Below are 27,841 nucleotides of genomic sequence, written 5' to 3' on the forward strand. Positions count from 1 at the left end.
ACTTCATCTGACCCTGGTGTCTAGAGGGGGGCCTTTGGGAGCGATCAGGAGTGGATAAGGTCGTCAGGCGGATTCCCCATGACTGAACTCAGGTGGCTTTATGAGAAGAGAGACCAGAGGACACGCCCGTGTGAGCCCGTGTGCATCCTCATGCACATGCTGCCCATCTCGCACCGCGTAATTCCCTGTACCACCCTGGGACCTTGCCAGCAGGAAGGCCATCATCACCAGTTCCGGCTCCTTGACCTTGGGCCTCCAGAACCATGAGCCAAAATAAATCTCTCTTTTTTAAGAGTCACGGAGACTGTGACATGATGTCAATAACAACAGCAAAGAGGCAAAGTAGACCTTGACACGTGCTGGACCTGTGGGCCACGCAGGAACACCATGCTCACTGCTTGGCTGACGTGACAATTTATTCTGCCCCCTCCGTCAGATGGGTGTCGATCTAACTGGGGAGCAGCTCTGGGCTCCCCAGGGAGGGCAGTGTTGGGGGTTCTGTCATGCCGGCATCTTCCTACCTACTAAAGCTGGCACCCAACCATGCCCCCGGCTGTCTTGCTGGGCGTGTTGACTGGCACTGCTACCCCGAGTGACTTGCACGATGCACACCATGCTGTTACCCTCTGATCTGCCCTGAATGATGCCTTGAAGCCCACATCTGCTTGGAAATTCCTCAGGGCTGTGATGGGGGGAGATTTCAGGGGGGACAGGTGATAATGTGCTTTACACCACCACAGTGGCCCAAAGCCTCTAGGAGGGAGAGAAGGGCCCAGATGAGGCTCCTAGGGACAGACACATGAGGTTCCTCTCATTGATCTCTTCAGTAAAGCCTCCCCTGCCTGTTGGGCCTGGTTGCTATGGAGATAAAAAGGCGTGGGTGGGATGGGGGACTGTCCCACAGGGAGACGTTTTACTCTACCTTAAAGCCTCTGCGCACGGTTCTCTTTGGGGCTAGTTTGGGATGTGCTGTGGAGCTCCAGTGGTATGCTGGGGGCACGAGCCCGTGTTTTGTTGGTTCAGACTCATCTTCGCCTTCCTGTGACCCCCTGAATAGCCGGAGCTGCAGCCTGGACACCCGCTCCTGGCCACCATCAGCTCAGCAGAATGTGACCCACTTGTTGAGTTCGGTCAATGCTTAGTGGGTGAGGGACCGTGACAGGAGGGTTGCAACCCCCCTGAACAGAGGTGCAAACCGAGTCCAGGGAGAGGGGATGGCGGGTCTCGGTTACCTAGGGTGCCGTGGGGGACACCAGCAGGAGAAACGGCTCCTCATTCCCTGCTCAGGTCCTTTCTGTCCCCTAAGTGAATGACTTGTTTTCACCTTCCAGGGTCCTGCGGTGGCCAGGGCTGGCCTGGGCAGGCACAGGGCTGCAGATGCCCTGGCCAGGGCTCTGGAAGGTTTGCTGACTCCTCCTTTGCCTCTGAAGGAGGCGCAGTGGGGAGCCTGGCCTGCTAAGAAGCTGTGTCTGGCCTCTCTCCTCCCCTCTGTTTGATGAAGGAGATAGAGTGTTGTTCCTTACTCCATGAAGTCTGAAAATCAATAAGGCCAAAGAGCCAGCTGGATAATCATCGCCATGGAAATCACCACAGTGGTCCTTCCCTCTCCCCCTCCCTCCTCCTTCAGCAGCAGGGGGAGGCCCCTGCTGGCTGAGCAGACACCCTGGCGTGGCATAGGCCAGCACAGGGTCCTCTCAGCTACCCTGAGGCTGGGCAGGTGAGGTTGACCAATGACCATCGCCTGGGAGGAGAGGGAGGTAACAGCCCCTCAATTCCACAGCTGTGGTGGGGGCCAGCCAGCTCAGCTTCCTGCCTCGGCCCCTGTGCCCTGCGCACCACTGGGCTTCCCTGCCTCCTTCCCACTGTTTGCAGACCCAGCCCCCTACTCCTCACCCAGTCAGAGCGGCTCAGAGGGCCAAGGGAAGAGCCCAGGTGGTGGACTACGGTGCCAGCTGTTACTAGGCCAGTCCTGTGGGCCAGGGGGCCAGTCAGTCGCTCAGTCCCTGGCACACAGTGCCAAGTAGGCAGAGGCCTGTGCCATGCTGCGTGCCAGGGGCGGGAATTCCCACACAGACCCAAGAGGCTTCACTCTGGTGAGGAGACAGAACCTATCACACAGGAAAGCCTTGTGCCCATTTCTTGGCCTCTCTGTGCCTCAGTTTATCATTGGTGCTGTAAGGGGCCTTGTGTGGGCCATGCCCATCCAAACGTCCTGGCTCCATCTACTTGCCTTCCTTCAGGTGGAGGGTCATCTGGTGGTGGGGCCTATTGGGGAGGACAGACTTTGGGGGAGGCCTGGAAACCCTGGAAGCAGTTTGGGGTGTTCAGGGAGGGAATTCCCTGGGTACCAGAGCACAAAAGGGATTTGTGGGCTCTGGGTGGCCATTTCCTTTATCCATAGACTCCTTGCCTTGTGGGTGGAGCAGGGACCCAGTCACCCAGGTCTAAGGAAGGTGCTACTCCCATCTGACAGAGGCGATTCCATTGGGCAAATTGGAAATCAGGACCAGCTCTGTTAGCAGCTACAGTTGTGTTTTCTAAGGCTTTGCATCCAGACCTTGGTACCTGCCCATGGTCAGCCATAGCAGGTGACCTGGTCCACTCCTGTCCAAAGGCTCCTTCCCTCTTCCACTCCCACGAGAGTTTGGCCTGTCTCCTCGCTCTTGACTTCCTGTGACTTGCAGGGGTGTGTGCTTGCTGAGGCTCTTGGATCTCATTTTAATTGGCCTGACATTTTGCTAAACAAACAAATCTAAACTCAAACCAAACAAAGAGCCCTCATGGGTTTAATTGGCCATGGGCTTTGTCTGTGGCCCAATCACTGGAGCCTTCACAAGGGTGAAGGGGACTCTGGGGACAGTAATGAGACCTGTCTAATAAGGTAACCTGCTGGACAAGGGAGCTAGCAGGTCCCAGGAGGCACTGCCACGAGGTGGTGGCATCAAAACAGCCAGCCCCCTTCTACCCCAGATGAAGCCGCTCGGCTTTGTACCTGCCTCTCACTGAAGAATTCTCTTTGAAGATGCTTTATTTTTTTCCTCATGTGTCACTTAGAGGAGGAATTGCCTCCTCCTCCTTTTGGTCATTATCTCTCTTTTAAAATATATATTTAAAAGGGAGATAAAAGGCAACTCTGTGGATGTGGTATTTTCTTCTGTTAATTACATTTATTTTCAACCAAGTTCTGGGAGGTGGTCTAGGTGCCCTGAAAAGATACACATGCTGAAGAATCAGAGCCTGTCTGAGGTGGAAGGGGCCTTGGGTCAGCTGGGACTGGATTCTAGTTCAGGTCTCTTATTGTACAGATGAGGAAACAGAGGCCCAGAGAAGGGAAGGGACAGCTTGTGAATGCACAGCCAGAGTCACAGAGCCAGGATCAGCGGCCAGTCCTTGGACTCTCAGCCTGTGCTCTTTCTTCCCAATCCTGGAGATAAGTTCTGGTCTCAGCTGGGGCTACTCTACCCAGTGACCCTGATCCAGTATCTTCAGTTCCCTGAAAAGGTGCTATTGCAGGCCAGCCTCACAGGCAGAGTGACAAGTGCTATGCACAGGGTGGGAGGACCCGCAGCATGCTCAGTACTCATGAGCTCAGCCCACACCAAGACTCTGGGGTCAGGCGGGAGTGGGGGCCAGTTGGGCCTGGTTGGTTGTCAGCAAGGATGTCCAAGGACTTGTGAAACTGCTTTCCCACTCTAACAAACCCCTAGGGCCTTAGGATGGTAATTTCAGGGGTTAACTGACTAGACTAAGGAACACCTAGGGACTGGTAGAGCATCATTTTTGAGAGTCTGTGAGGGTGTTTGCAGAGGAGATTGGCATGTGAGTTGGTGGACTGATCTGCCCTCTTTATGGGCACCATCTAATCAGCAGAGAACACAGAGAGAACAAAAAGGCAGAGGAAAGCAGTTTCCTCTCTTTGCAGGGGGTGGAACGCTCCTCTTTGCCAGTCCTTGGGCATTAGGTCTCCTCCGGCTCTCTGGCCTTTAGACTCCAGGACTTGTCCCAGGGGTTTTCTGGTTCTTTGGCCTTTGGCCTTGGACTGAGTATACCATTGGCCACACTGGTTCTGAGACCTTTCCTCTCGAACTGAGTCCTGCTGCTAGCATCCCAGGGTCTCCAGTTCTCAGACAACTAGTAGGACTTCTCAACTTCCATAATTATATAAACCAATTCCTCTAATAAATACCCTCTAATCTGTCTGTCTACCTACCTACCTACCTATCTATCTATCTATCTATCTATCTATCTATCTATCTGTCTGTCTGTCTGTCTGTCTGTCTGTCTATCTATCTATCTATCTATCCATCCATCTATCTAATCCATCCATCCCTCCCTCACTCCCTTCATCCTATTTATCTACCTACATCCTATTAGTTCTGTCCTTCTGGAGAACCCTGACTAATTTAGGCCCTGAGGAGGGTTCTGTATGGGGATAATTCTCTAAGAACCAGCTTTGGCATCTCAACCCCCACCAGACCTTTGGGTTCCTAAAACTCTGGTTTGCAGCCTAGTCTCAAAGTTTGCTCAACACAAGAAGACCCTATGTAGCTCCCAAAGCCATAGCATCTCACATTTCATTCTGCCTGTCCACCCTCCCCTTCACTCTCTGCCAGACCCCCTGACCCCCTTACGTTACCATAGGACATTCATGGCTCTTCCTGCCCCATGACCTCACTTGTGCTATTTGTTCCTCCCTGGATTGGCATGACCTTCACCTTTATTGGCTCATCTCAGAATACTTTTTGTCCCTTGAGCCCTACTGTGAAGCTTTTCTTGACACCCTTTATTCACCCCAAAGGTAAAATTCATGATTCCATCCCTGATTATTCTTTTTCTGCTGCTGGGGAAACCCAGGGACTCTTGCATGGTGGCAAGTGTTCTAGTCCTGACCACACCCCAGCCCTGATTCTTTTTGAGTCTGCTCATTGGTAGTTTTAAAGGCACTTATCATTTGTGTATTATAGTTGTTTTGGGGTATATGTCTATTTCCCCTCCACAATACTAAATTCCCTGAGAACAACAATCCTGAATTACTTTAAGTTAGGTTTCCAGCACTGAAACCAAATGATTGCTAACAATTATTCAATGTGTATTTTGTGCTAAGTACTAATTGCTGTAAGAACATGGTCTCATTTATTTATTTATTTATTTATTTATTTTGTTGTTGTTATGCTGGGGGATCAAACCCAGGGCCTCACGCGTGCTAGGTAAGTGCTCTACCATGAATCAAGCCCCCAGTCCCTCATTTAAACCTTACCAATGAGTAAAAAGCACAAATGTTCCTTGACTTACCATGGGGTTACGTCCTGATAAACCCATTACCAGTGGAGAACATCTGAAGTTGAAAACGCACTGATTATACCTAACCTAGTGTAAATGGCAGAGAGTGAAGGGGAAGATGGGCAGGGAGAACAGAAGTGGGGTGCTGTGGGCTCTGGGAGCCAGCTGACTGAGCTTCCCACCTTCTGAAAGTTCAGAGAGGCATGAGGCCTGGTGAGGTGGAGCTGCTTGGGGCCAAATCTTCCCTGCGTGTTGGAGGCAAACCTTCAAATTGGCTCTGCAAATGGCTGGCTCCAGGTACCCTGTAGAATTGCTCAGGCTGCCCAGGGTCTTCCAGGACAGTGTGGACAGGAGCTGGGGAGAGGGTGTGGGAAAGGGCACAGTTGGAAGGCAGCTGTGCAGGAAGGTCTGGGAGGGAGCCAGGAGCCTGGTGCAGAGAGACTGAGAGGAAGTGCTGAGAGACGCCATCACAGGGGCAGGTGGGCCTGACAGGCAGGGAAAGGGGACCCGGACCTGCATGTGAGAGAGCAGATGTGGGAGGGGAAGCGCCTGGGTCTTACTGGGGAGAGAGAACTGAAGTGAGGGCAGTGGGGTGGGGGGAAGGTGGGAAAGAAATGGACCAGATTCTGCCTTGACTGATTAGTGCTGCAGGAAACGCCTGCGTTCCCCGCAGGGCAGAGAGTGACACGTGTGTGTGTGTGTGTGTGTGTGTGTGTGTGTGTGTGTGTGTGTGTGTGTGTGGTGGGAGGGGCTCACCAGGAGGCCCTGGATTTATAACATTCGTGCTCTCCAAATACTTCAGCGTCTCCTGGCTGCTGCCTGGTTGGGAAGATGGATGGCAGAGGCTTGTCCAGACCCCCCAGGACTTCAGGGACAGCCTGACACCAACTGGGTCTCTTCACACACAGCCCACCCGCTGACCCTGCATCCTCTGCCACCAGAGTCCCCTCATCTCTACAGAAAAACCACACGCCACAGAACAGCAGCCACACCTGCTCAGTGAAGCCTCTAACTTCAAGAAAAATAGCAAAGACAGAAAAAAAAGGAAGAATCTGCTGCGAGGAGTTGAGACTCATCCTGCTGACAGTGGGGAGATAAGGATCAAATACCCAGGACGCTCCAGAGGTGCCTGCTCTTCTCTGCTCTCAGAATCAGCCAAGCTCTCCCTGGCGGAGGGATGTAGATTGATTGCCTGGTTTTATTGAGGACAAAGTGCTTTTTGATAGTGTGAGGGAAGCGGCTCCCCAGGGCGGGGATTCCGGCTCAGCTCGGAGCTCCCTGAGCATCGATCGCCGGCCGGGCTTTCCTGTGTGTGTGGAGCAGAGCGCGGGCGCTGGGAGTGATGGGGAAGCCACGGTGGTTGGAGGGGGAACTCCGGGGAGGGCAGGCTGGACCTCGAGTGGGCACTTGGTCAGCTGCCTCCCCGAGAGGCCCTGGAGGGATGGCCAGGAAGAGTGGCCACTGTTGGTTTGGTCTATGGTGCAGCTGCCACACGATACGGCTGCTTATCACATGTCACTAGACTCCTGCTCGACACAAGGCAGAACCCCACCTTATCATGACCCCCATTTTGTAGATCAGGAAGGTGAGCTGCCATGAGACCAAGTGTACTCATCAAAGTCACACAGTGACCAAGTCACAGCCCCCAGATCCATACATGGTGGGTGAGACGCTACGGCTCAGGTGCTGACCTCTGCCTGCCAAGGTGCACAGTCCCAGACACAGGCCCAGATGACACTCTGCTCCTGACATGATCCTCAGAGACCTGCTACATAGACTCCGCCATGTGTAAAGGGACAGGCTGGCTCAGTAGGAATGGCTCTGTGACTCTAACAGAATCCTAGCATATAAATGGTGGCTTTCCAACATCTTTGAGGCCAGCTCTGAGTGCGGGGATTAGAAGCCATAGAAGCAGCACCAAATGGAAGTAAGTTGTACTGCTCCAATGGCTTTTTCAAAGCATCTTCCCCTTTCCATCATAAGCTCCTGTGTTATTCATAATTATTTTGGGAGGCGAGTAGGCTGGGATTGAACCTCTAGTGCCAAGAGAAAAAACTGGAGCACAGAGAGATGAAGTGACTTGCCCAAGGTCACACAGCTCATTTAGTAGATATGGAATTGGAGCCCAGGGTTTTTCTTCTATGTTGTCTGCATGGTACTTTCCTTTCTAAGCCACAAAGGGTTGTATGCATGGAGGTGGTATTAAGTAACAGAAATACTTTGGCATAAGTATTCAGAGAGAATTGCCAACCTACAGGTCATAGTAAATGGGATGGCTTATGGTATTTCAGCACAGAAAATCATGAGCTTATCAGAACTGGGGGTGGGGTGTGTTGGGGCCATTCAGGCTTAGTGCTTAGTAATGTCACATGTCACTAGACCCTTGGACAGTCCCAAGCCCACCTTGGAGGAGGCATCTTTCCTGTCTCCCCTTCATAGATGGACCAGCCAGGGAGAGTGCAGAGATGGCCTTGGCCTGAGACCAGGGTGTGGGGAGGGGTGTGGGGCAGGACTCACTCTTGACAGTGAGGAACATGGACTTGCTGATGTCGGTGCCCACGCCGTTGCTGGCCTGGCAGAGGTAGTAACCGATGTCCTCTTCTAGGACGTGGCGGATCAGCAGGGAGCTGTTGGGCAGGATCTGGATGCGGCCGGTGAGGGGCACTGGGTGGTACTGCTGGGGGTTCCCACTCCCTGGAAGGAGGCAGAGGTTAGGAGGGCTGAGTCTTTGCTGGGAAGTGAGCTGGGTTGGACAGGGTGCCTTAAGAATGAACCTGATTTTCTCTTCTTTTTTTTTTTTTTGCAGTGCTGGGGATTGGGTTGTGGCTCAGCAGTACAGCACTTGCCTAGTGTGGGCAAGGTCCTGGGTCTGATCCCCAGCACCACATAAAAATAAATTAAAAAAAGGTATTGTGTCCAACTACAACTAAAAAATAAAAATATATATAAAAAAGAGTGAACCTGACACCTTTCTTTTGCTGATCTAGGGCCACATTGTAGCAAAGCTGCACCATCCCCAAGTGCTAGAGCCACACAGCTCCTGGGGGGCAACAGGAAAGACCCTCAGAGAGGTCGGGTCCTGCCCCAGCTCTGCAGCAAGCAGATGAGGTGGGGACATGGGTTCAGCAGATGCCACCTTGCCACTGAGCTTCCTTGGGGTGCCTTCCTGGGAGAGGAAGATAAAATAACCTTTGGACAACTTGGCAATAAGCAAAGACAGGACTGAGTCCTCAAATGGCAATTCCTGGTTCATGGCAGTAGACCCGGGAAAAAAAGGCCAGCTGTCCTTCTGTGGGGGCTTTGGGTCAGCATGGACACAGCCTAGGATGTGGGCCTTACTCAGACACTGAATGTGTTCTTGGGATGAAGTTGAGCTCTAAGAAGGACCCAAATCCCAGAATAGATAGAGTGGTGGAAAGCCAGGCGTGGAGACTCTGGGACCCTGGGGTGGACAGGGCAGGGTGGGATTAGCAGATGTACCCTGAGTTTTAGGGCTGGAGCTGGGAGAAGGGCCAAGTCTGTAGGGACTAGAGGAAATGTGGAGTCAAGTCAGCATGATGCTGTCCCTGACTGCAGACCCCTAGGGGTGGCTGAGGATTTCTAAATGGCTTATAGCTAGGGTCCTCTAGAGCTCAGAACCCAGGGTCCCCCAACTCCACCACCACTACTGAGTTGCAGGTGGAGAACAGGCCCCAGTCCCATCTGAGCATGCTCCCTGGCCCTCCCTGCCCTTGTTGGAGATGCTGGCTGGTCAGGGGCTCACCCTTGGCATGCTTCCACATGACCTTGGGTGGTGGGTAGCCGTCCACCGAGCAGTTGAGCACACCAGCTTTGCCATAGATGCCATCCTGGTTGTTGGGCTGCACCACAAATCGAGGGGGCACTGCCAAAAGAGAGGAAGTAGGGAGAGAAAGGTCATCTTGGCTCCTGAGAGGTCCCTTAGGGCTTGGGCACCTTCATTCAATGTCAGCCCTTTCTGGACCATCATAAAGTTAGGAGCCTGCAGCTTTTGAAACCCTGGAGGCTGAAGGCTTTTTTGAGTACTGGAACTGGAGCTGGGAGTTCTGAGTTCCAATCCTGCCTCAACCAAGGACTAACTGAGCAAGTATCTCCTCCACTCGTTTCCTGCCCTATAAAATAAGAGGCCTGGGGCTCTCCATCTTCAATGGCCCTGCTACAGCCAACCTCCCTTAAGCCTGTGATTCAAGCCAGCACTCTAGAGAGATGGTCCTGGCGCTGCTCCAGGCTGGCCTGACCCCACTCACCACGCACGATGAGCTGGCGCTCCCTGCTCACGGTGGCTGCCGCGTTGCTGGCGATGCACGTGTAGTTGCCGTTGTGCTTGAGGGAGACACTGGAGATCTGCAGGGAGCTCATGAACTCCTTGCTCTCAATGGTCACGCCCGAGCCTGAGATGATCACCTGTCCGTCCTTCCTCCAGGTGATGCGGATGGGCATGTCCCCCGAGGACACCACACAGGGGATGTAGAGCAGCTGACCGATGGAGGCCGGTGGGAACTCGAAGGGCTGGATCAGAGGGGGCACTGGGCGGGCAAGGGGTTGCTGCCATCAGGCCTCACTTGCCCCAGCCCAGCCAGATGCTCACCAGGGGGGGTCCGGGCTTGGACTAGAGCTCCCCAGGCTCTGCACCTCATTCTCCTGCCCACGCAGAGTCCCCCAGTGTGCCTGGCTGCTCTGTCGTTGTGTCCCCCTCCCACATCCCTTCTCCACCCTGAGCTCTGCCTGGACCCACAGTCTCTGCTGAGGCCTCAGACCTCTCGCATTAACTCTGACCTTCGGGTTTGCCCTGGGATTTGACTCTTGGGTTTTTTTTTAATATTTATTTTTTATTTTTAGGTGGACACAATATCTTTATTTTTATGTGGTGCTGAGAATCGAACCCAGTGCCTCATGCATCCTAGGCGAGCATGCTACCACTTGAGCCACATCCCCAGCCCCAACTCATGGGCTTTTTGACTCCCATCTGCCTGCTGACCCACTCACTGCTCGGCTTGTGCCTATGTTCTCTCCCCAGACAAGCTTCTGGGGCCTGGAAGGGAGAGCTACGAGGTACCCAGGTGCCATGAGGAAGGCCAGCACAGACCCTTCCCCATGCACCTCCCAAGGCTGCTCATTTAGAGCCAGGGTGCTAAATTCCAGCCTCCTCCCAGAGGTCCCATCACCAACCCTGCTCCACAGTCATCAGGTGTCAGGACAGGTGAGCAGAAGCTCATGCCACTGGTGGTTCAGTTGTTTCATACACATTATCTCACCAAATGCTCCTACCAATAATGTGAGGTGAGCTTACTTGATCCCGTTTTACAGATGAGAACATGGAGGCTTGGAGCAGAGAAGTAACTGTGCTAGGTTACCCTGCTCTCCAGCAGTGACAGTGGGATTTGAAACCCTATCTGCCTGCTAATTCTAACCTCTCTCTGCTATGCTGCTTGGCTGCTTCTCTGAGAAATTCCCAGACACACCACACCGGAGATCCTTTTGTCTCCTAAAGGAGCTTCCTGGTGGCTGGTGGCTGGGAAAGCATTGGGAGAGAGCCCTGTTGACCTTGCGACAGCCACTGGGTTGGACTCTGGGTAAAGGCCCACACAGCAGCCTCCCTCCGTCACTGCCTGGTCTCAGCCCCTGGGGGCCCTGTCTGGAGCTGGAGTCACTACGAGATGGATCCTCCTTTCTCAGCTCTGGCTGGAGCATCAGCCATTATCTTTATGATAACTCAATTAGGCTGCAGCGGCTTCCCCAGCAAGTGGGGGGAGAAGAGAGTGAGGGAGACAGACAATTAGCTTAACAAGGATGAGCACCCAGTAGATGAGGTCTCCTTTCTGCAGTCAAATAATTAAATTACAAGGCAGTCCACAGTCCTCTGGCCTTCTCCCAGGCTCCAGCCCCACGGCTCCTTGGAAGCCTGCTACTCTCCACCCTGGGCCCACCCAGAGTGGCCACCATGGGGGGACGAGCCTGAATGGGTGGGCGCCGAGGAGGCCCTCCTTGTGCACACTTTCAGGGCTCCAGGGGGAGCTGCCCCTGGAAAATGGCCAGGTGTGGACATAGAAAGTCTCTTGGCAGCTCACTGGAGCATGGAGAGGTCCCGACCAAGAGCTCCAGGTCTGGAGGAAGTGCCATTTAGTAGGGAGGCTGCCTCCATGACCCCCCGCAGGGGCCTCCCTGGGATTTCTGATGCCCTCTCCCACCTCGCCCTTCCAGCCTGGGGGCTCCAGCAGCACACCACAGCCTCCCACAGCTCCGGAGCTCAGCCCTGCCCGGGGAGCCCAGGGGCTTCTGTCCCCGTCTCCCACCCTGTGTGCTTCCCGCCCCCTGCCTGGCTTTGATCCATTTTATTCCAGATACACCTGAGCTCAGAGCAGGTCCTGAACCCCTGCCAGGTTTCCTGGGGTGCTGGTCACCGTCCAGATCAGCTCATCCCTGTCACCAGAGGCTTCTTTTCTCAGGTGTAGGGCATTGCTCCAGTACTCTGGGAGGTTTCTGGGCTGGGGACAGCTCTAGGTAGATTTCTTTGAACTCAGGATTCTAGTGATGACCCAGTGACCGTTACAGACTTCCAGAGATTCCTCTGTGCTCTCGTGGATCTCCTTCCTGTGCGTGAGCATGGAGGTGTATGGAGGTCAGATCTAGGCTTCTAGGTCTCCTCAGGCTTTTGGCAGAATGCTGTACATCCGGTGCTCACTGTGACTACAGCACGGGTCACAGGGCAGAGGGCGCGACTACCTCCACCTCCCTGGGGCTCTGGGTGCTAGGACTCAAGCAACTAGGAATATTTACCTGGAAAATAGTAGGTACTCAATTTGTGCTTGTTAGGTGAGTAAATGAGTGGACGTGTGTCTAGATATTTCCTGAGGTGACCTCAGTGGTGGGCTGGGGTGGTGGGGGAGGAGGGGATGGGGGTTCATCTTCAGGCCCTGCCTTTGAATTGGCATTCTGGAACCTGGAATATGTCCCTTGGTCCTTCCTAGGCCCAGGCCCTGGCTATCACAGTGACAAACCAGCTCCTGAGGTTGAAAAGCCCATGGACCCTTGTCAGCAGTGGCAGGGGCGGGGAGTAGGACATGCGGGCACGGCAAGGTGGCTGGGGAGGAGGCCCAAGAGCTCTCAAGTCGGGAGGGCCATGCCCCTGGGCCCGATGACCAGGGCCCGACATTTCTATCAAGGACAGGATCACAACAGAGTGAAATCAGGCAGGGAGATTTGGTTCAGGCAAGGGGAAGACTGTCTCTCTCAGTAGATAATGGAACAAGTTACTAAGGCAGGTTAATTCATTAATTAACTAATTCATCTAATATTTATGAAATGCCTGCTCTGTGAAGGCAGCGTGCTCCGTGTGGGCTGAGGAAGCAGAAACACCTTCGAACTACAGAAAAAGCCTCAGGAGCTGCTCAGTGACTGGAGAAGGGAGGGCACTCCCCACCCCCAGACATGCTGTGATCTCAGGGCGCGCACCCCCAGGATACACAGGTGGCCAGTCAGAGCAGAGAGAGATGTCCAGGGGCAGACTATAGCCTCCTGGAGCATGTGGCATTTGAACTGAGAGTTAGGGGACATACATGATTGTAAAAAATACGAGGGGTGAGGGAGAGGGAGGAGGCTGAGCTAAGGGGCAGAGGCCAGCTGGGCCAATGGAGGTTCAGTTGCAGGAATGATGTGGTGGCCACTGGCGAGGCTACAGAGGAACAGTAGCCAGCACCCATGCTGGGGACTGAGACACGCAGCCAGCTGGCCCAGGGCTCCTAGAGCACCAATGTCCCATGGGAGGCAGATGACCAGAGGTCCAGGGCAGGCCCCTCACTCACTGTTATGTGAGAGCCTGCCCATGCAGGCTGATGGGTGTCTGTGATACTGTGGCTGACATATCCCACCAAGGCTCCAGGATAGCATTCTGACCCCCCTTAAGTCCAGGAACATGCCATGGCCTGGAGGGACAAGAAAGCCTGGCGTTCCTGGCTGCTCCTGCACAGCTGGCTGAACTGAGGAGGAGTGCGGTGGGCAGGGTGTGGAGGCTCTCCACTGTGTGCACATGGCGCCCTGCCCAGATGCAGGGCTGCTTTCTGACCTGTGTCTCAGCTGTGCCTTCCCCATTGCTCAGGGGACAGACAGGAGCTCCATTTCCACCTCTGGGAACTCGGTCCTTCAGGGGGTGAGGTCTCTGACCACCTCCCCCTGGGCATGACTAGGGGCCTCTGTGACACTGAGTGCAGACCCCAGTCCTCCTGCCTGAGTCACGGCGTTTCACCAGCACCTGGCCGGGATGCAAGTTTGCCACACAACCCAGGATTTCTCCCAGGGAGGCCTGCACTGACCAGTCACCTGTAGCAAAATGCTGCAATGACAGAGATCAGTGGGCACAGCGAGCAAGAAGATACAGTGGCGGTGGCAGTCCATGTGGTGTCTGGCTACCATAAAGCCTTTATAGCCACTTGTTTGTGAGTGTCACACAGTGGTGACCACCAGCCCAGCCCATAAATACTTTATGGGGTCTCTCATCATCTGTCTTCGAGGCTGAGCCTTTTATTTACTGCACCTGCTAGCAGAGTGTGCACGGCAGGAAGTCAGGGCCTCGATCTCCAGGCAGCAAGGAAATGGGAAAGAGCCACGCCTGGGGGCCAGGGTTCCTGGGTTCCAGACTCAGCTACCCATTCAAGTTACCATGTATGAGTGGCCTTCTCACCACTACCCTGCCTCTGCCTCTGAGTCTCAGTTTACTCATCTGCAAAATGGACCACACAATCTCTGAAGTCTGACACTGACCTTCCAGTTCTGACAAATCTTATATTTTAAGAATGATCATAACTTACTTCAGTTTTTACCACAACCTCCTCCTCTCAGGAAGACCTTCCCTGACTATCCCCTTTAACATCGTAAGTCCCTCTGCCTTCCCTGGGCACTCTCATCCCTGATCCCTGGTTGACACCCCATATCTTTTATGTATTTGATTCACTATCCCTTTCTCCACTAAACTGCAAGCTCCCTGAGGACAGGGAGCTTCAACTATCTTCAGAATAACTGTATCAGTAGAAACTAAAATAGTGCCTGGAATAGAGTGAATGGGAGTGGTCATCGTCTTCATCACCACCACCATCTTTGCTAGCCCCGTCTGCCCCGTGAGGAGGCTGCTTGCTCCTATGTTCCTGGCTCCCTTGGCTGGGGAAACAGGGTTGCCGGCAGCAGCTTCCTTGACTCCCCTTTGCCCCCAGGTGCAAGTTTGCCATCTCCTCCTGTGGAGCCTGTCTCACCCGCCTTGCCTGTGTTTTCTAGTAGGATTCCTTCCAAGCCTCCACCTCCACCAACAGCAGGCAGGCATTCAGCCAGGTGGCTGGTCCTTAATGCCCTGGGATCACAGAATCCCCACCTCATTCATTAGGGTGGAGGAGGGTCCCTACCAAAGGCTCCCAGGCATGTGGAAGGGACTGGATGAAGCCTTAGCCGAAGCTCTTCATTGCCTAGGTAGGGGAAGAATGGCTGTGGATAGGGGTGTGGTATGTGGGTTGAGGGAGTCTGTGGTGTGTGTGCCTTCTTTTGCTTGCTCTCCATGGGGGCCTGGCACTACCTCCCAGACCTGGTTCTGCTGAGCATGAGCAGAAAGCGCCTCATGCCCCCCTTTTGGCTCCCAAAGCCCTGGAAGTCTCAGATGTAGGGATGGAGATATTTCCTCCCTGAGCCAATGCCAAGGGGCCCCAGATGCAGCCCTACCTTCCTGGTTAATTAAACATTCAGCCTGTGTCCAGGGATGCTTTTATGCCACATTATTTTTCAGCTACAGGGAGCCCTGAAGTCACCAAGTCTAGGTTAGATCTGTGTGTCCTCTTTTTAGCATCCTGCTAAGGAGCTCTCCCGAAGCCCAGAGATGAGGCCTGCTTCCCTTGCGGCTCAGTGTGGCGGGTGCCAAGCCCAGGCCGTCCTTGAAGCAGCCCCTACCTCTCCCCTGCTCCTCCACCTTATTGGGCCCCAGCAGGCTCATTTGGGCAATATTTCAAATGGACCTACCTGAAGCCACCTTTTGTGGCATAGGGAGTGGCTGGGGACAGGAGGGCATCAACAGAGAAACATTTATGTAACTGCTAGCACGCATGTATTGTACGTTCAAGTGCGGACAGGCTCGCGTGTCACTCAGAAGCATGAAAGTGCACATAATGTGTTCCCGTGTGTACATGCCTGGGCACTCACACACGGGTCTCTGCACATGCATGTGCCTGCGTGTCAGTGTGTTTGACTCTTCTCAGCTCATTGTTTGAAAAATTCATTAGAAGATGAGCAGTCCCGGGGGACGGAGACAGCACTTGTTTTCTCAGCTCACAGGGTAGCCTGGGTTTTTGTCCACCCTGCCTTCCAGCCTCTGGCCCCACAGAGAAGGGGAGCTGAGGTGGAGGGGACTTCAATTTTATCTCAAGCTTTTAGTGCCCTGTCCCCCCCTGTTTTGCCCTCCTCTGGCTCCCTGCTCTGATCCCGGGGCGCTGTACGCTTTCCTGCCGGCAGTAACAGTGGGGTTTGGTGTGTTACCCATGGGCCCATCCCTTCCTCCCTATAGTCAGGGCCCCTTGCCATGCCCAGGGGCGCCTTCTCCACCCCCCACCTTTGGTAGCTCTTGGAAGAGCACAGCCGCTAATCAAGCATCGTGATCATAATCAGCTTTGATGGGTTCTTCTGCAAAAGTGCATTCTAATGAGGTGGGGAGAGGGAGTCAGCAAGAGGGTGGGGATGGGGGCCCTGAGCTTTTGGAGTGGTGGGGGAAAGGGGTCCCAGAGCCCCTCATGTGAATGAGGCTTCTTGGTCTAGAGAGAGAACAGGTGACCTCACCCCCTCTAAGGCTGCATTTCAGACCCTGATGGTGGGGAAAGGGGAGGGTGTGTGCATAAGCCTGCACATTGTACACACACACACACACACACACACACACACACACACACACACACACACACTCGCCTCCTCCCTGGGCTGGGGAGACGCTGTCGCTCTGCACTATCACAACAGGCCCAGCGAGTCACTGAGACGGAATGCATCAGATTCAATTCATTAGGACTGATCGTTCCCTGAATGGGCTTGAATAATTGATGAGCAGAAGCAGCTTTCAGGATGTTCTGAGTACTCAGAGGCTCGCTGGGGCCCTGTTATTATTATTTTTTTTTTATGCCAACAAACCCTGCCAAATGCTTGCTGGTGCGGTTGGGCGCAGAAGTGCAGCAAAGGTTAGATGTTTTAATATGTGCTGTTTACACTGTCCGCTCGCGCTCCACCGCCTGTAACAGAAATGGATATGGGCAGCAGGGCGCCGGGTGGGGGCCGCTGCGCTGTGCCCCACTACTACCAGGCTGAGTTTCCCAGGATGCCAGGGGAAGGATGCGGCCTGGGGGTGGTGAGGTTCTCACTGGCATGCAAGGACCCTGGGCTGGGCCGAAGTGTTAGGCAGAGAAGGGGTCCCCCGCGTGCCTCAACCTGCCTGCGGTGCCACGGTGGGGGTGGGGAGGTGGAGTTGTCAGGGTGTCCTCTCCCCTCCCCAGGCCTGAGATGACCACAGACCAACCCCAGCTCTGGGGGCTTAAAGCACGGCTTCCCATAATTCACTCCAACCCAGACGAATGTCTCAGTTACAGTTCAACAAACACACACCGTCTGGCACCGTGACAGGTGGTGGGTACATGAGGATGCTTGTGACGGCCCCTGAGCACTGATCAGGATGAGCCCGATGACAAGGAGCACAGGGAGAAGCTGACCCAGCCTTTTTTCTGCTCCTGCTCAGTTTCCCCAGCTGTCCTGCAGGCCCTCCACCTGATGACCCCTGGTCATCACATGCTTGAAGGATCAAACCAAGTGCAGCATCTGTCCCCAGACCCCCGCCCCCAGACTTCCTTCTTCCTGTCCACAAGGCCTCTGTGCAATCTTGCTTCCCTTGGAGCAAACAAGACCCCAGCTCTGACCTTCCCTGTGTTGGCCCCTGCAGGTCTTGGGTCTTTCCAGCTTCTACCCTCTGCTTTCCTGGGGTGGCAGAAATGCCAGAGGAGGGAAGTCCCCAGGTGACCAGGGCTCTCAAAGGTCTCGAGGACTCTTCTCTCTTCCTTCTCCCTCCTCAGTGGTTCTGGAATCTATTTCTTTATTACTGAGGTGGAGAAGGGGACAAAGTTCCTCTGGGCCTGACCTCCCATCAGCCCTGGGTCATTCCCTGACCTCTCCTTAGTCAAGCCCAGCAGGATCCACTTTCCCTTCCTGTCCCTAGAGCAACAATGAAGGCTCCTTTCACACACTGTCCAGACAAACTCCAGGCCCATCAATCCCAAAGAAGGGGCTTCACACAGCTGCATGGCCCCGGAGCCATGGGGACACAGGCATTGGTACAGGTATTCACTTACTGGCTCATTTATAGTCATTAATTCATTCATTCACTGATCTATATAGACTTACTGAGTGGCCACCATGTACCAGAAACATAGGCCTCACCCAGGTGAGCACAGAGGCCTGGTGTGTGTGTGTGTGTGTGTGGCTACTCCCTTCCAGGCATCAGGTGGCACTAGCAGATAGCAGGTCCTTCCCCATTCCCCTAGTGGCAGCCTGGGACAACCACTCTGTGCCCTGGAAGGGAGCTGGGCAGCCAGTGCTCCTTCCACCTGGTCTCCTGTTGCTGACCACTGGTGTGTCTCTCCTGAGTTCCTGGTGGCCCCATCCTGACTTCAGGGGACTGATATAGCCTGCCATCTGTGACCTGAGCCTTCTGTTGGTGGTGACCTGCCTCCTCTTTGTAACAGCCCCCGTGCCCCTGGGGTCAGTGCAGCCAACTGAGGAACCTGGAGGTAGAGTTCCTCACATCCTTCTAGTGTCCACCTGGATCTTCCACCTCCTTCTTACACGCCAGGCTGGTCCCTCTCCCTTGTCCTTCTACTCATTCACGATTGTCTGTGGCCACCTGAGCCATGGCTTGGAAATGGCTGGGGCATCCTGGGAGGCTTGGGGTGAAGGTGGGCAGGGGCTCTGGCTGGAGGGGAGGCCTACCTTTGACGGCCACGTGGACACTCTGGCTGATGGACAGCTGGGGCTGGATGAGGACACTGCACAGGTACTCCCCTTCGTCCATTCCCTTCTGCACGTCAGTCAGCTTGAGGGTCCCGTTCTCAAATACCACCTGGCGGTGGTTGTCCGGTAGCAGCAGGGCATCTTTGTACCACTTGATGGAGTAGTAGGGGTAACCGATGACCCTGCAGTTGATGAGGGTATCCCGCCCGGCGACTGCTGTGATGTTCTTCATTGCCCGGATGCTGGGGGGTCCTGAGGCGTGGGAGGGAGGAGGCGGAGAGGAGGGGCGAGCGGTGCCGTCAGCCAGGGACAGCCAGGCACCACCCTGTGGTACTCTTCTCAGTTGCTTGGCTCCTGAGACTTTTGGGGGTGGAAATTTGGTGGGAGCAGAGGGAACTCTTTTTCAAGACTAAAGGCAAAGGCTTGGATTGGGGTCACCCATTATCTCTCCAGGACGCACTGTTGCTAGTGTCAAATAGCTGCAAACAAACGTGTGCCATACATGGCTGCAAGAAAAGTCCCAAACAGGACAGGGCGTGTGGCCGAGACCACAGCCTCACCAAGAAGCAGCCGGGATTTGGGAGGGCAAGTCTTCAGTCACGAGAAGTCAGGATTGGGGGTTTAGAGTGGACGTGGGCATCGTGTTATTTCCACTCCACTTCTTCACACTGGTCTTGTCTTACCCAAAAGGAGCTCTCTCATGCCAACTCTCTGTAGGTAATAGGACGGTCTCCACTGGGTGAACTAGTGATTTTCTTTTATCAGGTAAATGTGTATTATGGGCCCCTGAGGAAGGGTGATAAATGGGGGCTCTGTCACACCGGCTGGGGGAGAGAGTGTCTTTAGTTGGGACAGCTGGGCAGGTGGCAATATGGCCATGGAAAGGGGGCTCAAAGGCCCTCATGCAGGGGCAGGGCTAGAGAGAGCCAAGGAACTCTCTGGGCTTCAAGTCCCCATCTAGAATACGAGCAGCAGGACTAGGGAATCTCCCAGGGCCCTGCAGCTCTGTCCCCTTTCCAATTCATAGAGGAGGGCAGCAGGGTGACCAAAGGGGAGGCTTACATTTCTCAGGAGGAAGTTGGCCCTGGCAAGTTTGGCATGAGCCTGTATTTCCGTGACCCTTCCCTGCTCCCAGGGTAACCACTAGCACCCCTGGATCAGTGCCTTTTCCCTTCTCCTCCCCCGTCCTCCTCGGTACTTGGGTTGGGGGTCACTGATAGGGACAGATAAGGACCAGTTAGACCCAAAGGGCTGCAAAGAGCATCAGAGACTGTTCTCACCATAGTGACTTGGAGAACTGAGATAGGGGATGATCACCTTGAAGACCCCTACCAGCACTCGTGGGGAGGCCTCCAGCCTCTGGACACACCCACCCAGCCTCAGCCCTCTACTTTGTATATGTGGGTGTATAAATATGTATGATACTGGGGACTGAACTCCCACATGCTAGGCCAGCACTCTCCCACTGAGCTACACCCCCAGCACATTTTATTTTGAGATGGGGTTTTGCTCAATTGTCCAGGTTGACCTTGTATTTTGCTATCCTCCTGTAATCCCTGCCTCTCAAGTAGCCAGGATTATGGATGTGTGACAACATGCCCAGTTTGCCTCCTTCTCTTGATGACTTGGACTTTGCAGGAGAAGCTGACACCTGGCTCCTGGCTGCTTGCCCCTCCTGGAGCTCTCAGGGACTGGCTTAGTGGGGGCAGTTGGGAGCACAGCTGAAGCATATTTAGGTCAGGCCTGGCCCCCCTGCCCCTGCTCTGTCTCTGTCCTTACAAGGCCCTGGTGGGGCTGGCAGATGGTAGCTGGTGCATAGCTTACTGGGGCCCAGAGTGATTTGATGGGGGGATCAGGGTGGGGAGGGTGGGCAGGCTGGGCAGGAGGAGGAAGAGGAGGAGGAGGAGGAAGAGGAGGAGGAGGAGGAGGAAGAGGAGGAGGAGGAGGAGGGAATGAGAATGGGTGAACTATACCAGACACACACTCACACACAAGAATGGATGGTGGGCTTGTGAGGGCAGGGCGATGGCGACAGGAGAGAGGAGAGAAACCTCTACTAAAATCAAAATGACGATTAATAATAAGTACTAATCACAAGAATAATGGTAATCACAGAGATGGCAAAGGAACTCAAAAGCCTATTCTGATATTTAAATGTAGACAGGCACCTCTTACGTTTATTCGCGCCTGATATTCAGCACTGCCCACCGAGTTCCGAGCCGTGCACCGGTACACGCCCCCGTCGCGGATCTGGGGGCCTGTGACGTTCATGTGGCTGATGGTGGTGCCATCGGACATGGTGTACTGGTTGGTGCGGTGGCTTCCATCCCGCACGATGGGCTCGTCGTCCAGGGCCCAGGTGACCGTGGGGGGCGGGGCGCCCTTAGCTGCACACATCAGTGAGAACCGCTCCCCGGGGTTGACCACCTTCTCGCTGAAGGACGAGGCGATGCGGGGTGTGCCGTCTGCAGGGAGCGAGGAGCCCCCTTCAGGGTCACTTAGTCACAGAGAGACTTCCCCCAGGCTACCCCACCCTGGCAGGGGAGGAGGCAAAGCAGTAGCCATAATGACAATAAAGGACTGTCCTGTGCATCAATTCACTTGCTACGCACAGCCCTGGGAGGTGCCATTACTACTGTTCGTGGGTTAAGACTCCTGGGTTTGCTCTCCACCACTTGCTGGTGCTGAATCTTTGGACTTAGTACTTAACCTCTTTGAGTCTTTCCACTTTTTACTGGTGTGAGATGGAGGTAACAATGACAATGATTATCCGCACCTCATTTAACACTGGGAGGAGTAAACGAATTAATGCATTAAAGGTGCTTAACTGTTAACGCCTCTCGACTTTTCCTCATCTGCCTCTTTCTCATTCCTTTATTAATAAAGATGCTGAGGCTGGGAGGCAATTGCATGTAGAGCTATGTGTGGAGCAGGCCAGTCCCGTGGACTCTGATCCAGGGCTCTCTGCACTTGACTGTGCCAGTGGAGGGGGTGGGGCCGCGGTAGCCCCTTTAGCAAAGGGCCTTAAGTTGGAGGCTTAGAATGCAAGTTTCCCAGAGGCGGTGGAAGTGGGGAGTCTGTGGAAGTGGGGAGTCTGTGGCTAACCAAGTAAGCTTAGATGAGACAATTAACTCCCACGGCCCCAACTTCCTCCTGCAGAACTCCGGAGATGTCATTACTAACCACAGCCATCTTTCCATACAAGGTTGTCGTAAAGGATTAAAAGGTGTTAAAGTGTACCGTGCCCCATCAATATGTACAGTTATTATGTGTCAACTAAAAATAAAAAAAAAATGTAATAAAAAATAGGTGTCAAGTACTTTAAAAAGTGAAAAAAGAAAAAAAGTAAGGCGAATGTAACACAGCATTCTTTACATCCCGTTTAAACAAAATGCTGATGTTGATCAAGACTCAGCCAGTCTGCCAGCCCCCATCCTTTTTTCTGGGGGAGACCCTTACCTAAAACCTGGGGATAGTCTGGTGCCTGGAAGAGCCTGGGAGTGCCCAGGGAGCCCCCTGGATGTTGGCCCTTCTTCTGCCTCCCCACCCCACCCCTCCTGCCCGTTCCTCACCTTCTCCACTCAGCCCTTCTGACAGCCTCTTTTTCCCATTTGCCTCCTCTCAACAGGCCACCAATGGCTTCTGCTAGGATCTCTGTCCCTCCACCCAAGGCAAACAGGTGGCCCCCTCCGAGGGAAAATGAGCTGGATAGGGTGGTTTGCTCCCTGATGGGGGATTATTTGGATAGGAGGTCTCCTGAGATGAAAGGCCCCCATTCCCAACTAACCTGTGCTGGGCGTGTTGGGGAGAGAGACCAGGGAACAGGCAGACAAGAAGAGCAAGGGGCAAGGGAGGGCGAGAGGCCAGGACTTAGAAACAGTGGGTGCTCAGCTCCTGTGTCTGAGGAGTGAGGGTCCGTAAGCCACGGCAGTGAGACCTGTGCAGGAGCCCGTTCCTCTGGACTTGCTGGAGTTTGGTATCTCTGTCACAGCACTGAAAAATCCTTGAAAGGGACAAAACTGTTGGGTGTTTTGGTTTATTTTTTTGTTTTGGGTTATCATGAAAGAGCATCTGGGGAGCCATTCAACTTGTTGGTAAGACAGGGCTTCTGCCAGCCCACATGGCACCTTTGTCAGATGATCCAAAGGCGCCTCCTCTGTGTGGTCACAGCCTACCGCCAGGGCCTGTGACTTGGCAAAGGGAATGCAAGCTGGATTTTAGTTTTCACCCACTTTCTTGGCCAGGCAACTGGGGCAGTAAAGAACCTAAAAAAATCATACACTGAGGTGCTGGGTGAGGACCCCCTGGGTGGCAGCTTTAAAGAGAGAGAGAAACAGGTGGAAACAGAGACCCATGTGAAGAGATTTCAGATTGGGAGAAGATTCAGAAGTCCAGAGGTTCCTGGCACTCTTCTGGCCTCTGCAAGATTGAAAACCTTCAACGCTCTAAAGAAGACCCCTCAGGTAGAACATTTCTAGTAATTTTGGAGGGCAAAGGCTATCTAGTAGGGTGGTAGAGCTTTGGATTCAAATTCCAGCTCTGACCCAGAGAGTGGGCAGGTGAAGGAAGCCTCAGTTTCCTCAACTGCAAAATAGGCCCGTGGGAGGCTGAAGAAGACAGGGGACCTGCCTGGAGCGTAGTGGGCACCGGACCAACGCCTCCTAGCAACACAACCATCTTGGGAGGGGGAGGGGGACCTGGCAGCCCCGCCTCGCCCTGCCTGCCCTGCCCTGTCCCTCTGCCTGGCACCCAGCTCACCCTCCAGCACGATGATGGCGAAGTCCTGTGCGGTCTGGGCCTTGCGCGTGGCGAAGCACTGATAGGCCCCGGAATGGCTCTTCTGGGCCGAGGTGATGAGCAGAGTCTCGTTATTGAGCCCGCGGATGGAGATGGCCTCGTCGGGCAGCACCAGCTCGGTGTTGCGGTACCAGCGGATGGTGAACTCCGGGGACCCCGTCAGGGCACAGGAGAGGATGACCGTGCTGCCGATGCCGGTCTTCAGCTTCTTTGGTGTCAGGGTCACATGAAGGGGTTCTGGGCCAGGCCAGGTGGGGGAGACATGAGGGGAAAGTGGGGGGAGAGAAAGAAAAGAAAGGGGGCTTACAGTGGGTGGAGGTCAGGGGCCCCTGCTGTGGCAAGGCCTGGTGTGGACAGGGCCGGGAGTTCGATCCACCAGGTCTTGGCTGATTCATCTGCTAAATGGGGGGGATCAGGCCCCAAAACTCAGCATAGCATTCCAGTCCCTTAGGGACCTGGGGAAACTGTCACCTTCCCTACCCTCTCCTGTTGCCACCAAGGCCAGATACTCTCTACAGCCTCAACAACTGCCTGTGGTTCCTGCCTCTCCTGCACTGCTTCTGTCCCCAGGGCCTGCCACCTAGGGTGCTCTGCCTAATTCCTGCTCATTCTTCACACTGAGCTCCTGGTTCCCCTCCTCCAGAAATCCCTCCTGGACACCCCTCCCAGGTCTTTCCATCACCTTGTTTCTTGCCCTTTGAATCGTGAGCTGCTTAGGAGCAGGGTGATCTCTCTCAGTTTTGTCCCTACCAAGATCAGAGCCATGTTTATTGTCTGACCAGATGATTGGTTTCCAGTTGCAAGAAAACCTCTCTGTCTGACCTCCATGGGCTTGGGGTTCTTTAAGGGGATCAGGCTGCAGGAGTGTGGGGACCCTGCGAGATAGCCTGCTGATGAGAAGAGATGGCAGGCCATGAGGCTCAGGTGCGGCCAAAGCAGACCTGACTGCACACGTGGCTCTCTTATCATTACCCAGAGCCTCGGCCACTGCCAGGACATGTCAGTGCACAGTGAGGCAGGTGCCTCTTCCTGTCCCAGCCATCAATTGGAGCTCTCAGGGCTCTCTCTGCTAGCCAATTCTCTTGGAGCTGTCCCTGCACAGGTTTGGTGGCAGAATAGTGGGGTATGGGAAGCATTGCTTTTCTCTCCATGAAACTGGCATAGAGGGGCTATAGAGAGACTGGAGAATGGAGAAAAGACATGTTACTTCCCCTGGAACCTGGTTGTCCAGCAAACCCACTGGGAGGCAGGGCAGAGAGCTGAGGAAGATGATCAAATACTATGCGTATGGCAGAGTAGCTGTGCACCCATCTGGAGGTGGTTCTTTGCTGCACATCAGTATGAACGTACTGGATATGAGCATGTTGCAGTGATGGGTACCACAGACATGTATGCATATGTATGGGGGAGCGGGCATGTGAATTTTGGATACTCATGCCTATGTCTGGGTGAGTATCTGCTTGCCTGCAGGTATTGGGGCAGGAGCTGTGAATATCATTCTTTCCTACAGTCAGGTTTGCTGGTTTTCCAAGGATTTGGGGGAAATGTCCTCCTGACCTGATTCCTGAGACTGTGTGTGTGCGTGTGTGTGTGTGTGTGTGTGTGTGTGTGTGTGTGTGTGTGTGTGTAATAGGAGGATGGGGAAGGAACTGAAGATAATGTTTAATTAAACTTATTTAGACACCGATTAGGGCCAGAAGGGGGTTACCAACGCTGATCCTTCTATCTGCCCACTTAGCTGTCCAGGGCTGGCTTATATGAGATGACTCCCCAGCCCCCAAAGCAGGGCTTACAACATATTATCATGTGTTCTTCTCCTAGAGCATTTTGGGGGTCTCTTTCTGTGCTTCCAGCTTCACTGTTATGTGTGGGGGCAGGGCCTCTTCTCAGCACTGCAGATACACACGGGTCAACCCTCAAGACCCTGGTCCATGAGACAGAAGCCTGGGCTGGGGGAGTTAGACACCAGGCTTGGAAGCCAGGGAAGGTCTGCTGTGGTCCTCTGGCCCCCCGAGGGTCTGAAGCCCTGCAGTCCGTGCTGATGAGATGGGCGACGGGGTAGGGAGAGTGTTCTCAGCCAACCTTCATGGCAGAGTGAACCTCCCAAAGGATGGGGATGGGGCCATCTCTGGACGGCCTGCTCCTTCTGTTCAGGTTGAACGACCTTCGTGATGTCCTTGGATTCGACATTCAGGGACTCAGGCTAGTTATTGCTGCCCCTTGAAAAGTGGGATTCCCTGCGAGTCCTCAGGGCAGCCTGGAGGGGAGGGAACTCTGGATGCCAGGGCTGGAGGGAGCTTCCTCATCTGATAGGTGGGAACCTGAGACCAGGTCACACCAGGAAGGGCAGAGCCCAGGGATGAGCCCAGGTCTCAAGACTTGTCATCAGGTTTCTTTCCCTGGGAGTAGCCCCTCTGCCTCCTTCTCTGCCTGCTTGGGGGCTCCTAGCAGGAGGGGCTCCTGCTCTCCACAGGGTGTCCTGGAGCCCTGGGGCTCTGTGCTGGGGGGACAGGAAAGGACTAGAACTGATATCCAGCTGGCAGCTCCTGGTGCGGCTGACTTGGTTGCTTATACCCAGTGTCTTGTCTGATGGATCAGTGCCTCTATCAATTATTGTTAAATGTCACCCTAGGATGGGGACATATGTCCTGTCTAATGGATTAACATCAGCATTGCTTCCCTTAGTTCAGACACTGCCGCCTCCCAGCAAGCCAAGAAGCCCTGCCCTTGAGGAGGCTTGTCACTTCATTCCATTTGACCCCTAGGGTAGGAGGATGGTTGGGATCATTATCCCATTTTACAGAGACCGACACTGAGCTGATGGTCGCAGTTCTGTGATCTGCCAGAGCCTGTCCCTATCTGAAAATGCCAGAGCCGAAAGGCAGGTCTTCTGGCTTCAAACCAACTGGTTTTCCAGGACACCAGCTGCCCTCCCCGGCCAGCCAGGAATGTCCCCTGGGTCCAGCCAGAGCAGATGCAGTGCTGCTGGCAGCCCTCCCTGTTATACTATGGTGCTCTTTAAGGTCACTGGGTCTGCAGAGAGGGTTTCTTCGACTTACCGACGACTGTGAGGAGGCCTGTGGCCTCTGCTGAACCGAAGGTGTTGGTGACTTCACATATATAGGTACCGCTGTCCTCGGTCCGCAGGTCACTGATGGTCAGCCCTGTAATGCGTTTGGTCCAGCGGCTATCGGCGGGGAGGGGCCGGCCGTCCTTGAGCCAGCGAATGGCAGGGATGGGGTAGCCAGAGGCGGTGCAGGGCAGCTCCACCGTGCGGCCAGCCCACACTTCCTGGGAGTGGAAGCCATCCAGGATGGTGGGGATAGACTCGGCAGGGTCTGGAAGACAGAGAGGGTCAGCAGCCTTGGCCAGCCTGGGTAGGGGGCAGTGGGGCTGGGGGAGGAAGTACCCAGATGGGAGCTGTGTCCACCGGTGCCCACCACGAGCAGTTCCCAGTGTGGCTCCAGACAAGCCTTTCAGGGAGGATGTGTATCTCCCGTGCTCTGGCCAGGCGGAGCCCCTGAGAACCAGGCTTAGGAACAGGCGTGGGGGAGAGGAGAGAATCTGGTGGAGTTCAGGACTAGGATGACAGAGAGGCAGATGGAACAGAAGCAGGCAGAGCACGGGGTGCAGAGAGGAGCGTGTGACTGAGAGCCCTTTCACCCAAAGTCTCAGGAACAGTGGTCCCGGGGCCGTGAGGCTCCCGCTGTCTCCAGTTTTCAGCCCTTGGTAAGTCTATACCTGGGTCTCCAACTGGGCTTGGGGGGGTGCCCCTCAAGAAAGGGGAGACAGCGTTCCTGCCCTTGCTCTGCCTCTTCCTACCTTCACTCTGGGCAGACTTAGTTATGCCCAGGGCATTTCTGTTGGAGCCCAGATGATTCCAGGAGTGGATCCCCCTACAGAACCCCCACCCCCACCCCCACCCCCACAAGCCTCCTGTGTGTTGCAATTCCAGACCAAGAGGAATCAGCGCCCATGAGACCCGTGGTCTGAGCCTGAAGAAGAGCCAGGCCTCTGCGGATGGGACTCCGTGTGTGTGACCCTTGTTACTTCTGCGTGGGTGTCCCTTCTGCTCTCAGTCCAGCCTCACCCTAGTGACTTCCCTGCTTTGGAGCCTCCTTAGGCCCCCCTTTACCTATACGTACCCCAGCTTCTTGTCCTGAACCCCAAGGCCTACTCTGATCTGGCTCAGTCTGCTGCCTGGCTTGCTACACGCTTCTTTACCTTCTATCCCTAGGGTTCCCACGGTGGCATTCCAGGTCACCTGGATGCCCAGCTGTTCCCTGCACAGCCAACTCCTAGTCCTCTTTCACGGTCCAGTTTCTATGTCCTCTTCTGCATACCCCCCACCTCTGCTGCTCTCCCTGGGCTCCTCTAGAGTTTGCTTTTTCTTTCATTTTATTTTCAAACAATCCCCACTTCCCCAGCCCCTGTCCTTTTTAAAAGAAAAAGTTAAAAAGTATGTTTCCTTTTTTTTTTTTTTTGAATAGGTAATATGTGCAGATGGCAAGCTTCAGAGGAGCAGGCAGTGAACAGGAGTCTTCCACAACCCTGGCCTCCACGCTCCTCCTACCCCCAGAGGCAGCCACTGTGGTCGCCTCTTTTCCAACAGCAGCCCCAGGCCACATCCTTCTTCCAGGAAGACTGTGGCTCCCGAGGCAGTGTTGACCCACAGTCCTTTCTCCGCCTGCAAGGAGCAGGGCCCCAGGCTGTTGAACCATCAATGTCTGGGGGAGGA

General features: G+C 54.4%; 1 protein-coding gene across 1 annotated transcript in view; it reads right to left on the bottom strand.

Annotated features, from left to right (window-relative positions):
- Window positions 1–27,841, bottom strand: part of Dscaml1 (DS cell adhesion molecule like 1) — a 318,012-nt gene that overhangs the window by 56,157 nt on the left and 234,014 nt on the right. Inside the window, exons 5-11 of the mRNA XM_078047071.1 lie at window positions 26,163–26,441; window positions 23,065–23,340; window positions 20,475–20,771; window positions 18,286–18,558; window positions 9,546–9,824; window positions 9,044–9,163; window positions 7,798–7,974 (exon numbers count right to left, since the gene is read on the bottom strand). Coding sequence (XP_077903197.1) covers window positions 7,798–7,974; window positions 9,044–9,163; window positions 9,546–9,824; window positions 18,286–18,558; window positions 20,475–20,771; window positions 23,065–23,340; window positions 26,163–26,441 — 1,701 coding nt within the window. The remainder of the gene's footprint in view (window positions 1–7,797; window positions 7,975–9,043; window positions 9,164–9,545; window positions 9,825–18,285; window positions 18,559–20,474; window positions 20,772–23,064; window positions 23,341–26,162; window positions 26,442–27,841) is intronic.

This window comes from Ictidomys tridecemlineatus, chromosome 4, assembly GCF_052094955.1.
Source record: "Ictidomys tridecemlineatus isolate mIctTri1 chromosome 4, mIctTri1.hap1, whole genome shotgun sequence".
Classification (NCBI taxonomy): Eukaryota; Metazoa; Chordata; class Mammalia; order Rodentia; family Sciuridae; genus Ictidomys; species Ictidomys tridecemlineatus.